This window comes from Rhynchophorus ferrugineus, unplaced genomic scaffold (genome assembly GCF_030347505.1).
Source record: "Rhynchophorus ferrugineus isolate W39M unplaced genomic scaffold, kcgeb_rfMv2 rfM8, whole genome shotgun sequence".
NCBI classification, from domain to species: Eukaryota; Metazoa; Arthropoda; class Insecta; order Coleoptera; family Curculionidae; genus Rhynchophorus; species Rhynchophorus ferrugineus.
Window position 1 is genome coordinate 27,656,258 of NW_027472587.1, and position 16,603 is coordinate 27,672,860.

Consider the following 16,603-nt stretch of genomic DNA (forward strand, 5'->3'; position numbering starts at 1 on the left):
AAATATATATACCTATGTCACTCAATGAAAACATGATTAAAATCGATCCAGTATTTTTGGTTCATTCATTACTGCCCTTGGCCTGCACGCATTAAATTTGGAGTAAAACAATTCCTCTTCCCCTATACTTACTATGAAGATTTCCTGCTATCTTTGGAATATCTAAATTCATACAATTTTTATTACATTACACATTTTTAAACGCAAATTTTAAATTTGTAATATCTCCGAAAATATTTGTTTAATTTACATGCTGTAAGGAACCATATTGATCTATATTAATTGCACACTGTATTTAAGGTACTTAATTCGATAAGGATTAATGCCGTATTGCTTAAAATAGCTTCGTAAATAAGCCATTTTCTCACGTAAAAAGTAAACAATAAAAATGGTTAATGTGGGTTATCCCTAAAAGATAAACATATACCATCGCGGACTTTTTTGTAGACCTTTTTATGGTGTACAATACTGTAGTACATTAATTTGATCTAACTCGTAGGGTTAGGCAGCGTTTTTGCTAATTGCTAAATAAGCCTAAAAAATAGGTTAATTTACGACATCACGTTAGAAACCTCTAAAATTAGCAATGTTGCTTTAGTATATTATGCATGTATTATACATATAAACCTTCCTCTTGAATCACTCTATCTATTGAAAAAAACCGCATCAAAATCCGTTGCGTAGTTTTAAAGATTTAAGCGCACATAGGGATATAGGGACAGAAAAGGCGACTTTGTTTTATACTATGTAGTGATTAATAATAAGACTCCTAACAAGAAGTTTGTTTATGTTAACTTATATTATTATATATTGTTGAGATATTGTTGATAAGGTCTCAATTGGTTAGCGTCTAATTGTTCAATTCGTCAGTCAATAATTAGTTGAATACAATATGCAAATGTGTTCCGTATACTAGATAAAATTTATAAGAATTATTTATAAATATGTATTGCCTGTGACAGCCATGCTGTTATTATTATTATATAGATTGTTATTCAGTCATAAAACCTAATTAATAAATGATCGTTAGAACCTCAATTTTGGCTGAGACTTTATATTTAGGAACCAGCGGCATTATTGGTTCGTATTTTTTACACTCTTAATGATAAGCGTGTGAAAGTGAATTCCAGCACATAGCGCCACACAGTACTAATATTGGTTTATCATTGTATTATAGCGCCTATTTGGAATTAGGGTGTTCAAATGTGGGATTGCCCTTAAACATCAAACTAAGTAAACTAATCTTTAAATAGCAAAACATAGTTCTTCGATGCCCATTGCTATCTAACCAACGAAGAACTGCACCATGACCCCTAAATAATTTTTTTTTATAACATCTTTATTAGATACGCTTAGTACAATCTTAATTATTATTATTACAATTAATTTATTACTACTTTTCCTATGTGCTTGGATTAATTAACAAGCAAGACGAGTACGAGAAAATACATCAGTATGTATTCCTCAATTATAAAATTATAATTATTTATTAATTATTAACTTATAGCTATAGTTTACACTAATAATACACACTAAATGTTCACACAAGTTCGTATGGTTTTGTTCGTTTCAGTCTCCTGACTGAAGAATGATTTAGTAATCTTCTTTCGTGTTTCAAGGTGAAATCCTGCACAACTTCGCAAATCCATTTGATTTCCAGGTCCTTGTGCAGTTCTTCATTGGTTACATAGCGATAGGCATTGGTAATCAATCGAAGAATCTTGTTTTGACAGCGGTGTATGACTAACTGATTTGAATTTTTAGTGCAACCCCATATTTGCACCCCATAGGTCCAAATTGGCTTTATAATTGTATTATAGATCAACCTCTTTGATTTTAGATCAAGTTGGGAGTATCTTCCGACTAACCAGTATAGTTGTTTTATTTTGGTTCTAATGTGTTTTGCTTTTTGTCTAACGTAATGCCTTAAATAAAACTGATTTACGAAGATATCTAACATTTCGCCTTCAAACATGAAATAAGTTTATTAAATCATAGTAACTTAGGACCAATACAGCTACAGATCAACACGCACGAACTAGTATAGTGATCTGATGTAATCGTATTTATCTTACACGTATCCTTGTATATTGATAGTATAGTAAAAGAACACTAATAAATTAAGATTGTACTAAGCAATACTATGATCATATAACTACAGCAATTTTTTTTGAATTGAGTTTTTAAACTACCGATAAAATGATGACAAAAAGCTGAATATATCAATGGATATTAAACAAAGATTTGCGATAAGGATCATCGTGTGAGATCTTTATTCAGCCTCCACTTGATAATCAAATGATTTTTAAAAGTCCTCTTGGTACGAGACGTTCAAGCAAATAATGCGCGCTCAATAAAACAGAGAAGAGATAACGGCTTTGTACTTGAGACCCTTTTTTATGCGTCGTTATTATTAACTAAACAGCCACGTTCATTTTTAGAATCCGGTGGTCTGTTTATTTACAACCAGAGGGTGTGAGAGGTTTAAAGGGGTTGTTTAAAAAGGGTTTCGATGGTAAATGGGCCTCTACCCCCTTTTCGAGTCTTCTCTATTCTATATATATATATATATATATATATATATATATATATATATATATATATATATATATATATTTATCAGATACCATTGGTGGTAGTTTTTTACGTGTAACACTAGGATGCTCATTTATTATACCATCAAGCTTGATAATGTTAACAATTGTTTGATGTTATCGATAAAGCACTGATTGTATAAGCAAAAAAGATAGAATATAACGATGTCCCAGCATCGAATAATGTCTGAGAACCCAGCTAATATACCTATCAAACACAGCAGATGAACTAGCTATTAAAAAATTTAATAGTAAATTGAAAATCTTAGTAGTTTGAGAAGGGATATCAAAATAAAGGAAAATACTAATAGAATAGAAAAAAGGAAACAGTTGTAAAATTAAAGAAACGTTTTGAAGCAATCAACACAAAGGGAAAAACAGGAAGAAGACAAAGAAAAACTAGCATGAAAAACATTAATCACTCTACATAAAAGGATAAGGAATATGACAGATGAGTTCTCAGAAGACACATAATCAAAATGGTATCAGCACAGACATGATTAGTTCCTAACTACTAACTACTAAGCTGGATAGTTAAGGAACGTATAAACATTCAGTCAATTACAAGAATATCATTACGAAAGAGAGAATATCACAACACTGTCAATAAAAATGATAAAACATCGTGGAAAGCAATTTTAAAGGTTTGATTTTGGCAATGCAAAAATGAATCTTTAATCTATTATATATATATATATATATATATATATATATATATATATATATATATATATATATATATATATATATATATAATAGATTAAAGATTACTATGATTATGTTAGCAATTAAATGTTGTATATTTAATAAACCAAATATTATTCTTTGTAGCTTTATTCGTGTTTGAAGGACAGCTTGTTTGATATTAATTATACTTCAGTCTAATTCATTGCTAAGAGGCAAAAAAAAACATAGAACAATAATCAACAGGATATTATTCCATACTCCATCGAAAAGCCCAAACAACAGTACGAAAAGTTTCGTCAATATTCGGCCATGAATATCGCGTCTTTTAACAGTTAATATCCTGTTATTAATAAATTAAGTGCGATTTTTACGAAGAAAAAAAAATCGTCGGTTTATTTGTTGTTACGGCTTGGAATCAGATTGAATAATGGCTGATTTCATCAGTCGACGTTTGGTTCAATGCCGTTCTGAATGGGACAGCTAAAGTACTCCACTCCACCTGACGATTGTTATTGTCTTGCATAAGTTGGCAACAAATTTAAGGAACCTTCTAAAATATTTGATATCTGTTCAAATTTAAATTTGAAAATATGAATCATGAAGTAATTTGATATTAATTATTATATCAAATAATTAAGCAACTGGCAGAAATTGGCCCAGACGTTTAAAAGTAATGATATTAATGTTGAAGCTTCGCATTCGATTAGAAATATTCTTGTGATACTATAACTGGTGTTAAAAAGACAATGCAAGAAAGTTACCAGGTGTGTCGGTAATCCCTTTTGATTTTTTTTGCTAAAGAAAAGACGTTATTTATAATTGAATTTAATTTTAAGTTGACTTCATCAGGTGATAACCATGATTTATTTCGCTTGGGATTTTCGAAATATAACCAGTTTTCATTATTCGTTATTATTCCATGTAGAAATGACATCCTTTCACACTCTGAAGCAGCATTTCACTGACGATCCTTCAGTTTTCTGTTTACCTGTCGCATTCATTTCGTTTGGCATCCATTTTCCTATATTTTGGATATTTCCCATCGCTTCTAATCATTCACAAATTGCGACCCGGCTAACATTCAACGTTTCTGGCACTTGCATTTTAGTTTGTGTTGGGTCCTCATCCAATACCTCATGCAATTCAAGGTCTTCAAACGTTTTGGGCCTATGAGGGACGTTCGTTTGCTCTTTGTGTATTGATACATTTACCATATATCCTGGACTTTGCAATATCCTACTACCATTTGTTTTGTCCCAAACTTCAAGAAAAGCTTATGAAAATTACTTTATTCTTCACCAAAATTATTTGCCCTAGAAATTTCAGAAGTTCGACAGTGTTCGAAAAAGAAGAAACGTACGAAAAAAATTTAAATTATTTACCTGCAACTCATTATTTCCAAGAGTATATTCATAAGGTTATTAGGTTATTTTGAGCCAAAGAATACGCCTTAGTTGATGTTCTTCTGTATATTTACATATTTGTTACTACGTATAAATACAATTATTGTGTAAAAAGAATTGTTCAAATAACAAAGTTGATATGAACGATGATCATTAAGAAAATATTTAAAATAAATAAAAAAAAGTGTGCAATCGTTGGTTAAATTTTCACTTAAATATGCAGAATGTATATAATATGCATATAAGCGCTTAGTAATAAATAAGTTTCAAGAATTTCATTCCATGGATAAATATTTTATATTTAAGAATACACTATCAAGACATATTAATACATTATTAATAAATGATGAAAGGGTTTACAGAGAAAATGTTTATGCAGAAGTTTTTGCAGAACAGAACAAAATAAAATACAATTATTACTCTTTAATTGGTTTTGATCCAGTCTTTGCTTTTTAAAATTAATATTTTAACAACCCACTGAAATGTAAAGAATCTTAATTTATTACATTGCCAGAGTGCCTCAATTTATTACGTATGAAAATTTATCTTTAGTAAAGTTACCAATAACATCATTAACAGAACATGTAGAGAGACTTATTTTGATAAATATAAAGAAGAATCCGATATTAATAATTGATGACATTTTAAATGAAAAATCAATTCTTAAGGCATAAATAATTATAAAAATGTATAGTTACATAGCAGTTACGCGTAATATAACCAATATTTTATTAGTTAATAAAGAAAGCGATAGATATACAGATAACATAAAATAAAATTTAAATTAAAAACTTCATCAGAATGGTTCTTACTGTCGAGAAAATACATACAAACTTTTGAAATAAATTATTTTGAAAACATTTTTATTGAACTTGACTTGTACAAATGTTTAAAAGTTTTTAATGTGACCTATTTAATGAGCTCAAGAAATAGTTTCAACATCATTTTAAATATTTTTATGTCAGAAATTAAATGTTGTATATTTAATAAATGAAATATATTTTTTGTGGCTTTATTCGCATTTAAGAAATTAAATAATCGATGAAATATTTCAAAAATCAAAATGCATGTGTAAATATATTTTGAGCATAAGTACAACCGCAAATATGTTTCAAAACTAATAGTTAAATGTGTGTAATTTATTAATTATTAAAGAAAATCATAAACATCCAGCAATATTAAACTATTTAAGTTAATATCCTGTTCAAAACTTGGTCGGAGTGCCACTTGACGTCGAAAACCTGGCATTCCGTTCGTGGAACCATACGATATTAGCACGAAAATGGAAACAAACATCCGGCCAGAACCGAATCTGGTCTCGGTCGATAACACGTCCATATAACAGCCATAGTAGGCGCGAGAATGTGTCCCCCGAAGCCCCTTCGTGCCGAAGGACCGACCCTCGACGGCGCGGTACGGAAGTGGTGCTCAGATATCATGTGGGGTTCATGCCAAGACTCGGGGAACACGTGCTACCAATCGTCGACCCACTTGTGTTTATTACCACCAAACAGTTCTCTTCATTCACGTGTCCCGTAGGACCACGCGGAGGCGGAGAGGCGAAGGGAAGCCAAGAAAAAGGGTTGAATGGATGACGAGCATCCTATTCCCCCTCGAAAGGTGGGATCGGAATAGAGCGCGAGCCCTTGAAGATTATTTTCTTCAATTAATCGGCAACGGGGTTCAATATAGTGAAAAAAACACCCGTGTCTGTCATTCAGTTTTTTTTACTTTATTTAATTGTAATCATCAATCATTAACATTATTTATGTTTATTTTAGAGCAATTTATATTGGGTAAGAACTAGAGTAGCTTTTGTAAATATATTCAGAAAAAACCATAAAAGGTTAGTAATTCTGAAAAAAATTCCGAAAAAAGTAAATGATTCTATTGAGAACACAATTAGAGAAGAACAAAGAACGATGAAACACATATCCAACCAATAGAGTATTTTTGTTGAAATACAGAGTGATCCATGTTTAAAACATATATCTGATAGGAAGAAACCTTTTTCTGATGGAAAATGGTTCAAAAGATTTTGACTGTCTATTTAGACCAAAACTTAAGAGTCAAAGCTTTCACCATCAGTCTATATGGACTTGTTCAAATATGGGCACTAAAACGGAAAACCAACTAGTAATCCAAAACTTGCCAAATCAAAGTTCTTCGATTAATTACGAATACTTATCGCTGCTATGTAATCAACGAAGCATTTTAGTTTGAGAAATACATACTGTTGTATTTATTGAACATTCACATTCACTCATATTTCTTGTGTCTGAACCGTCTTTCACACAACAATTTTTTATTCGTTGAATTGATAAACATTGAAGTATATTTGTAAATTTGTTGGATACCACGATTTAATAAACTACATAATAATTTACAAAAGTGAGTTTAAATAAAAAGGCCTTATCATGGAACAAGTTGTTGCACAGCAGAAAAATAAATTTTGGCTGTGAGTGATCTTGAGTTTGGTTTAGTAATTACTTAAATATTTTAAATCTTAAATAATTAGAGAATGTTATTTTCTTTTACAATGTTTCAAGATAAGGCAGATTCAAACCCAAATTAAATCTATTTATAATTAATTTAGCTAGCGAAAATATCGACATTTTTAGGACACTCGAAAATTTGAAATGAACTTATATAAATAAGACAAACCAAATACGTTGGAATCGTTTCATAGAGAAATACATTCACATACTTTTAAAACATCATTCTATAATTGATTAGTCAATAATCAATAATCGAATAATGAATATTCGGTTGGTATTGAATTACAAAATTATTCTGCATTAACAAAAACATGTCACGGTCACAATGTTCTTTAACAGAATTTCTCATCATCTCATCATATGCTTGACATAGAAAATATATTAAAACATCAACAATTTAATAACTTGATTATTAATATTTATTTCGAATTTGATTTCTCTTAAATTCGTTTGATTTATAATTTCGTAGTTGTTTGCAGACTTGATCTTTTAAAATAAACGTTGAATTTATTTTTTGTACAATCCCTTAATTATAATTATAATCAAAAGTAATACAAACAGAAATCCACTCTAACAACAGATTTAATTTTTGAAGAAGTAAGGTCCAATTATGCCTCAAGCGTCAAAAAAAGACACGGATTTCATTCATTCTTAATAATTCTACTCAAAATATGTTCATTACTGTTAAAATCTTGTCCAATAGGCCGCAAATTAAAATATGTTTTAAATATTAATCAAATTTTAGTTAACGAAAAGCTTAAAAATTAAAATACCAGAGAAATTAAATTACTTGCAGTTTTTAATAATAGCAAAATAAACTGTCCTTGAAATGAACGTTAGAACAAAATATGTTTTTATGTCAAACATACTGATATGACATATACAGGAGATTTTTTATTAAACTCTTAGAACTTCAACAATTTGCCCGTGGGCTATAAGTATTATTATATGATTTCCGTTATATAATATAACTATCTTGACATGTAGAAGATCGCTTCAGTAAGTGATCTGCTGTACAACTTATAATCCAAATCTTATTCCAGCTTATTCTAGAGATTATTAAATTTCACTCTATGTGTCTATTAGTCAGTTCGTATGGCAGTTTGCGTTTGAGCCTACACACTTCACTGTCATCGCACACACTTAACTGTTTGGCGAGTGCATTGGGATGCACTAATAGTCTTTCAGAGTACTTCGCACTAATACTTCGAATCATACTCGTTATGGGTTCTAAGAGGATATATTGAATTTATAAAATAATATAAACACCTGATATATACACAATATTTATTTATTGATAATTAAGAAGGTATTGAACTACCATTTTTTAATATCTGCAATATCTCCTGCATATCATAATGGTCTTATTTTTAAATTTATTTTAATCAATATTAATTAATTAACAAATGTCCCCAAAAATGTTTTGTTTAGCATATACTTAACGCCATTAATATGTTAATGGGTTTATTAAGGTTAAACAAAATATATTGATATGAATGATAAATAATGTCTATTTGGACATTTGGTAAATTGCTGGAGGAAATAGCAGAATGGTATTACCTAATCCATTTTTATAAAACATAACGACGTAATTTCAACGCCTAATGAAAACGTATTAAATAATGTATGTATATTTCACAAATTTAGATCAAAAACAACAAAACCCGATATTCCTTACAGAGCACAACAAGTGGATTCACTGTTTATTAATGACCTTTTCATGTTCGTTCACAAAAGGGCAAACAATTAACGTGAATGAAGGGAAACAACGAACAGAAATCGTCGACATCGGACGAATAGAAACCGATTAAACGCACTCGGGAATATCCCTGCGATAAAAAAAGGTCTGGCGGTATTTAATGGTAAATTTACCCTCTTAAAACAACCCCCTTGAACCCTCTCACACGCATCCCTAGTCGTAAATAAATAAATTTACGGAACCGTAAAAATATACAGGCTCGTCTCTCTGGGAGGACGAAGAAGACGACACAGTGGAAAAAATAAAGTTCAAGGCCATTCGGAGACGTTACTTTACATCGTCGCATTCCCACCGTACTAATTAGTAATTAACGGTCATATCCGGTCGAATTAAATTACGAAATACCGTACCGGAAAACGGTGGTGCTGACCAAAAGAGAGAGAGAGATATAGAGAGATACATACGAATAGTACGAGAAATCCGAAGAAATTTCATTAATTTAAATCAATCATTAAAGAGTTTTCGGAGGTTCGCGCCGGAAGTGCGAGAGGATGTTCGGTCGCACCCACCGTAATCACCTTATTTGACACAATTAGAAACGTTAAAAAATAGCTTCAAGATGGTTTTAATTATTGGTTTTGATATAAACACGGGTTCGTGTCCATGTTATTCGCCGGAACTTCCTGTACTTTCACGTAATGTAACGGAATATGGATGAATGAGTTTTTTGCTGTGTGTTCGGAGGCAGGTAGTGTCCAATTTATTAATTATTTAGGGGTGGATAGAGTTCGTTTAAATTTTAGAACGACTGCTTCCGATGGATAATAGGAAAAGGGTTCCTAATCAAATATTTACCTCATTTTTAATAATAACTGTGGTTTTCGGTTGGATTATTTATCGCATCCAGTAATGTTTCCATAATATTGTTCTTAAACCTCAGATCTAAGATTTCAGACCGACCGACACTTGATTAGTGCTTGATGGAACCCAGTGGAGCACTCCATATAAGTTGAAAATACGATACAGTGTTCACACATAGCTTAATTATACTACTTCAACTAGTTTTTGTATCTTAAACCTCCTGGTAAGTCCATTCTTGTTGAGCAGTTGTAGTACTGCGACTTCGTTATGTTCGACTTGGTACTTTTTCGCCAATCGTTTAATTTTATTGCTCACTATTGGCATCCTTGTGTCTTTGCGGATGTCTTCATTTAAAATATAGCGTGGGACCTTAACAATACTTCCACAATATCTTTAGGTCCGTATTAGTTTCTAAATTTGTTTATACAAGAACAATTTGTTATCGTCCCAAAGACTAATACAAAGGAGACTTATTATTTGATAGTACATTGATTGTCACATCTTTATAAATACAATTATTAAATTTTACTTATTCTACACTTTAGTATGCTGCTAAATAGAAAATAGGACATGTAATAAAACAGAAAAATGACATTAAAATAAATTGCAACAGGAGTTCTGTGAATATGAAATGCTGAAAGAATTAAATAAAATTGATTCATTATATAAAATTGATGAGGAAAACAGACAATATTAGAGATCAACATACAACTAGATGATTTGGTTTCACAGCATCTTGATCTTAGTCCAAATCCAAACAATTTACAATTATTCGGAATAAATTTATAATTATTTTTATAACTATATCTTCCTTTCCATGTGTAAAAAACTAGGAGGCAGATTTGTAAACATACATGACATATAAAGTTGTTGTTTTATGGGATTTAAGTGGTCTTTTGTTGAAGTTTAACTGAATATTTTTTTCGCTGATTATAATAGGAACATTTAATTTATTTACTTTGGAAACACTATATATATTCCCAATATACCCATAATAACTATCCAAAATTGATTGGTAATTGATGGCTAATTTCTTCAGTCAATGATCTTGTTTTTGAAATATTTTGTATTATGAAGAAATGTTAACAATGGAGTTACTATACATTTTCATGTTTTATATTTTTATGTTTCTCTTCTCCTCCTCTAACTTCTAAACTTGAATTATTACCGTTATATTGTCTATATCTTAATAAATATAAATCAAATATCTTAACATAACAATCATTCTTTATAACACATGTAAAAACATTGTTTTCTTCTTCATAATGTAATAGTATCAAAAAAACATTTAAGGAATAGTGAGAAATATAATAGCTAATATATAAAAGGTTTTGTTCAAAATTAATTATAGCTCACTGTTGAAATTCTACTTTGTGAGTGAGTAATGAGTCACTACTGTGATCAAAAAAATAATAAGAAAAAATATCTAGATAACTAGAATAAAAGGTATAGATGTGGATATATTGTCTAGCAATATTTCCTAATAATTCACTTATTTTGACATGTTATTTATATTTTAATCATCCACAGTTTGAATTATAAAGATGAAATTGATCATGTGAACGAAACAATGATTTTGAAGCAAATTTTTCAATATTATTTTTCGAGTTATTGTCAATTAGTAGTCATTGGTCCCCCATGTTTCCCATAAACCTTTGAATAACGAATAATGGATGATGGGAACCAATTCATGATTTTGATAGTAACGATTGATTATAAAAAAATATTCGTTGTTATTTTTCCTTTTTAAAATTATACTAACTACGTAAACGCATCAGTTAGGGCTGACAGTGACTCCACAGAGGAAAGTGATAACCAATACGCACATCATTTTATTTATGTAGTATGTTCACTGTAAGATTGCGAATAATAAATAAGTATTTGTTGTGTTTGTGACGACAGGACCCGATAGAGAAATACACATTCAATAGCGATGGACCAGCGGTTTGTAAAGCCTGAGGATTGGTACCATGCGACCAGATGTCATAAAATGGTTACCAATCTATATTGCTATCGACCATATGAAATATACAACGTGATGCAAAAGTCCCGCTACCATTTTGTTCAAAGAAAAGATAAGTAAGTTTGGTTTTCAAAAAAAGTTTATTTGGTCTTTACATTTTCTTTTCGTTATGATTGAAAAATTATTTCGGTGAGATGGTGACCGCGATTCGCTATGCAATTTTCGGCTTTTTTTTTAAAGCATTTTGATGACATCCTGCAATATCTGAGGCTGAATTTCTTCAATTTCGTGACGAAAATTGTCTTTAAGATGTTGAATCGTTTGGGGCTTATTCACATAAAATTTTGATTTTAAAAAACCCCATAAGAAAAAGTCTGGTGCTGTTGAATCCGAAGATCTGGTTGGCCATGCTAAATCATCACTTTGCAAAATTAGTCTCCGTAGAAACACGTGATTCAATAAAGGAATTTTTGAACGAGCTGTGTGTACTGTCGTCCCATCTTGTTGAAAGTCTTGCTCTTCCATTTCAGAATCAAGGAAATTTCGAATCATGTCTTGGTACCGTTCAACAGTAACAGTAACTGAAACACCTTGATCATTTCCAAAAAAAATAGAGATCAATAATGTTTCCAGCATGAATCCCACACCATACAGTTGTTTTTAGTGGATGCAATGATGTTTCATGAATTAATTGAGGATTCTGTGCTCCCCAAAACCGACTGTTCTGATTATTGACGTGGCTACTGAGAAGAAAATGGCCTTCATGGCTTATTATCAATTTGCACGAAAAATCTTCAATTTCACCAGACAGTCTTCAGACACTATTTCTGCTCGTTCTTGTAGCGTATATTTATCCATAATATTTGGACGTCTACACAACACGATGGTTAAAGCGAAACTGAGCTTCACACGTCACATAACCAAGATGGCGCCCAATCAAAATGGTAGCGGGTGTTTTGCTCCACCTGTTATTAACAATAAATAAGTAAAAAGTAATTAGTGCTTTTGCTCGCTAGTCAACTTCATCACTAACAATTAGTAGTCAATCAAATAAAAATTCCGCTAAAACTCAAAGCATAATTACGCCATCTATTACAAACTCTCCAAACTTTATTCAAGGTTTAATATTTATCAAAAGCTATTATTCAATATATATCTCGTATATATTTGTACTATTGCAGTGTAATATTAGAGTATATAAGTAGTGCATCAATAAAACTGATTTAATATCACAGAAAAACTATGAGTTGATATTTTGTTCTTAAAACAAAACGCAGGTCTATTTTCCAGAAAAAAATACGTCTATGATGCATTATAAAAACTAGTTGGTAAACAATGTTGTGACATTCCAGGAATAGCCATAAAGCTAAACATCAAATAGATTAAAAAAAGGAAGTAAAAGTGATATCTTTACGTCGTAAAAGTGATGATTGTTTAAAAGAAATTCCATCGAATATTCGAACAGTCGCTATAGTAGGCCTTCTCACATCAGCTTCTTGTCCTTAAACAATCGAGCCCTTGACGAAGAAGAGACCCCTTCTTCGGTTACTCCCCAGTTGTTGGTTGAAATGGCGCACGTGGTAAACAGCGAAGGACATCATAGGTGAGGCAATTCGTTTGTGTAGAACTGAAAGAAAACGGAAATGGGTGGATCCGCAGTGGGACCGGCCTGGCACATATTGCACAAAATGTCGACGAGAGATAGGAAGGAACAGGATTAAATGCACATGCATCATAACGGTTTTAATATACTGTTTATAAAAAAAGATACCCTAGCGCATCGCCGTTCAACCCCTTTGTTGAAAAATAGTTCGTTGTCATTCTTAAATAAGATGTTTCAATTCACTGAAATATATTATTAAGTTGGGGAAAAAGTATTGTAGGTTCTTCTTCATAGATGACTACATGAGCGGATCTGATGGACTGTGAACGAGACGCAAAACACAATGAGAATTTGCCGAAACGCCGTTAAGACATTAAGGTACATACATTAAAAGCCTGTAATATTACTGCAACATATAACACCTTAGGAAGCGTCAGGAATAATATTTTTGCTAATTTATATTTTAATTGCAGTTGCATTTTTAATTTTATTTGAACGTAAAATTTTGGGATAGATTCGTAAAGGGTCTAATAAAATAGGATTTATGGAAATTTTGTAACCTTTTAGAGATCCAGTAAAATCATTTACTAAACAACAGATTCATCTATTTTCAACAATTAATTTTAGAAATTGTTATTTATCGCCTGCGTCAATTTAACTTTTAGCTCTGTTATTATGATTTGTTTATCATTTTCAACTTTGAACATGTGATTTGAATTATCTATTTAATATTTTCTCAGAAGTTCTCTACCTAGATTAGATTTATACGATTAACAGGTCAATTGAAAAGTCACCGGTCTACCATAGTAAAACAAATTTTTTTGGCAAAATTGGTTTTTTTTTATTCAACATAATTCCCTTCAAAGGTGATGCACTGATTATACCCGCCATCGCGACCCTCCATCTTTTCGATACCATTTTTGTGGTACGATTTGTCATTTGCTTCAAAATAGGCCTCAGTTTCGGGGATCACCTCTTCATTCGACGAAAATTTCTTCCCAGCGAGCATTCTTTTGAGATCTGAGAACAGGAAATAGTCCCTGTGGGCCAGATCTGCAAAATACGGTGGGTGAGGGAAGCAATTCGAAGCTCAATTCATGGATTTTTGCCATCGTTTTCAGTGACTTGTGACACGGGGCATTGTCTTGGTGAAGCAGCACTTTCTTTTTCTTCAAGTGCGTACGTTTTTCGGCGATTTCGTTCTTCAAACGGCCCAATAACGCTATGTAATAGTCGCTGTTGATGGTCCTTCCTTTTTCAAGGCAGTCAATGAAAATTATTCCATGCGCAGGCCAAAATACAGACTGTCGATTGGACTTCGGAGTGAAATGATGGAGCCATGTTTCATCCATTGTCACATATCGATGCAAAAACTCGGATTTATTACGCTTGATCATCTTCAAACACTGCTCTGAATTATCAACAACTCGTCGTTGTTTTTGGTCAAAAGTGAGCTCGCGCGCCAACCTCTTTGCACAGTGTTTCTTCATACCTAAATATTCATAAATGATATGATGTACACATTCAGTTGATATCTTTAGAGTATCTGCTATTTCACTCAATTTCAATTTACGGTTATTCAAAATCATTTTGTGGATTTATTAAATGTTTTTGTCCGTAACAACCTCTTTTGGGCGTCCACTGCGTTCACCCTCATCGGTGCTCATTTCACCACGTCTAAACCTAGCATGCCAATCCTTGATGGCTTATTTTCCTGGGGCAGTGTAAGGAAACTCGGTATCAAGCCAAGATTTTGCTTCAATTGTATTTTTTCCCTTCAAAAAGCAATATTTTATCAACACGCGAAATTCCTTTTTAGAATTTTTTTTGTTACACTCAAAATGCTATAGTTCACAAACTAATGCTGATCCGATAGCTGTCAAATTTATACACGCATCTTTTGAGGGTTAGGGCTAACTAAAAAACATATGGATTTAATTTTAGTAGCGCCATCTATGTGTCAGGTCGGGGACTTTTCAATTCACCTGTTATAATAACTGGCTGATGTTCTAATACGAATTATGCTATATTAGGAAGAATTTGTTCAGTAGCTCAATTCATTTGTTATGAAGTAAGTTTAGTTTTGATTTTATTTAAAAAAAAAATTACTTTTAAGATACTTGGTATACTACTTTTATTTTAAAAATTCCATTATGTTTAACAAAATTAGTAGAAACTAATCACACTCCCCTTGGTTTTGCAGAGCGGGAATCATAATTTAATGTAGATTATATAATAGGAAGATTCGCCAATATTTCCTTTATAGATGTTTTTTGTAGATTGCTCTTTCTCGGACATTTTTATTCTATAAGTTCGTATTTAAAGTTACCATACATAGTAGTTTTTGTTTGAATTTGTATTCGAGGTCATTTTCTTCGGTATCGACATAATTGACATTGTTGGGTTTAATCTGAGCAAATTGCTACCGTGGAATTATTGTCGACTGTTGGAATCATATCTTTTCGAGCGAAAATTTAGAAAATTATGAAGGGGTATTCTCAGCACGTAAACCTATTTCGACTGGAGTTCCCCAGGGTAGTGTCTTAGGATCCCTCCTGTATCTGCTCTATACTGCTGATATCCCAACAGCAAAGGAAAGACTACTTGGAATATTTGCCGACGACATAGTTATCATCGGCAAAATATATCTCTGCCTGAGTAGCGGTCAAAATGATCTACAAATGGACTTAGAGACTGGAAAATACAGCTTAATAGCTCCAAATCTCGCCATGATAATTTTGCGTTGCGGCGAAATGACAAAAATCTAAGTATATAGCTTGATGGATACCAGATTCCTCAAGCAGAATCAGCTAATATTTGTAGCTAATCAGCAAATAACTTGGCATATATCTCAATAGTAGATTAAACTGGAAACACCATGTTAGACAAAAAGCAGAACATATTAGAGCCAAAGTGAAGCAATTGTACTGGATAGCCGAAGATACTCTCAACTTGATCCGAAATCAAAGAGATTGGTTTATCAGATAATCATAAAGCCAACTTGGACTTATGGGGTGCAAATATGGGGTTATACTAAAACAACAAATCTACTAGTAATCTAACGCATCCAAAACAAAGTTCTACGATTAATTACCAATGCCTATCGCTAGGTAACCAACGAAGAGAAATCGAATGGATATACTAAGATTTCCCCTTAAAACATGACAGCATAACTAATGTGAGATGTAGTTTATAAAAAATTCCATGAAATATGAAAAATGTTATTTTACAACTACAATACAATACATTTCCGTAAATTTATTGAAGAACCTAGTATAATTAAATAAACCTCATT

At 31.7% G+C, this 16,603-nt stretch overlaps 2 protein-coding genes and 1 long non-coding RNA gene across 9 annotated transcripts in view; 2 read left to right on the plus strand and 1 right to left on the minus strand.

Moving 5' to 3' along the window:
• Positions 1-16,603, minus strand: part of pnt (ETS transcription factor pointed) — a 504,008-nt gene that overhangs the window by 72,620 nt on the left and 414,785 nt on the right. The window lies entirely within an intron of this gene.
• LOC143200662 (uncharacterized) lies at positions 2,513-9,234 on the plus strand. The gene is made up of 3 exons (XR_013006768.1): positions 2,513-2,647; positions 4,631-5,377; positions 5,581-9,234. It is a non-coding gene; the product is annotated as an uncharacterized LOC143200662 (long non-coding RNA).
• Positions 8,689-15,525, plus strand: LOC143201052 (NADH-ubiquinone oxidoreductase chain 1). The gene is given in 6 exon segments (XM_083059059.1): positions 8,689-8,707; positions 9,139-9,234; positions 9,399-9,451; positions 13,736-13,940; positions 15,291-15,431; positions 15,512-15,525. Coding segments are annotated over 6 exon segments (528 nt in total).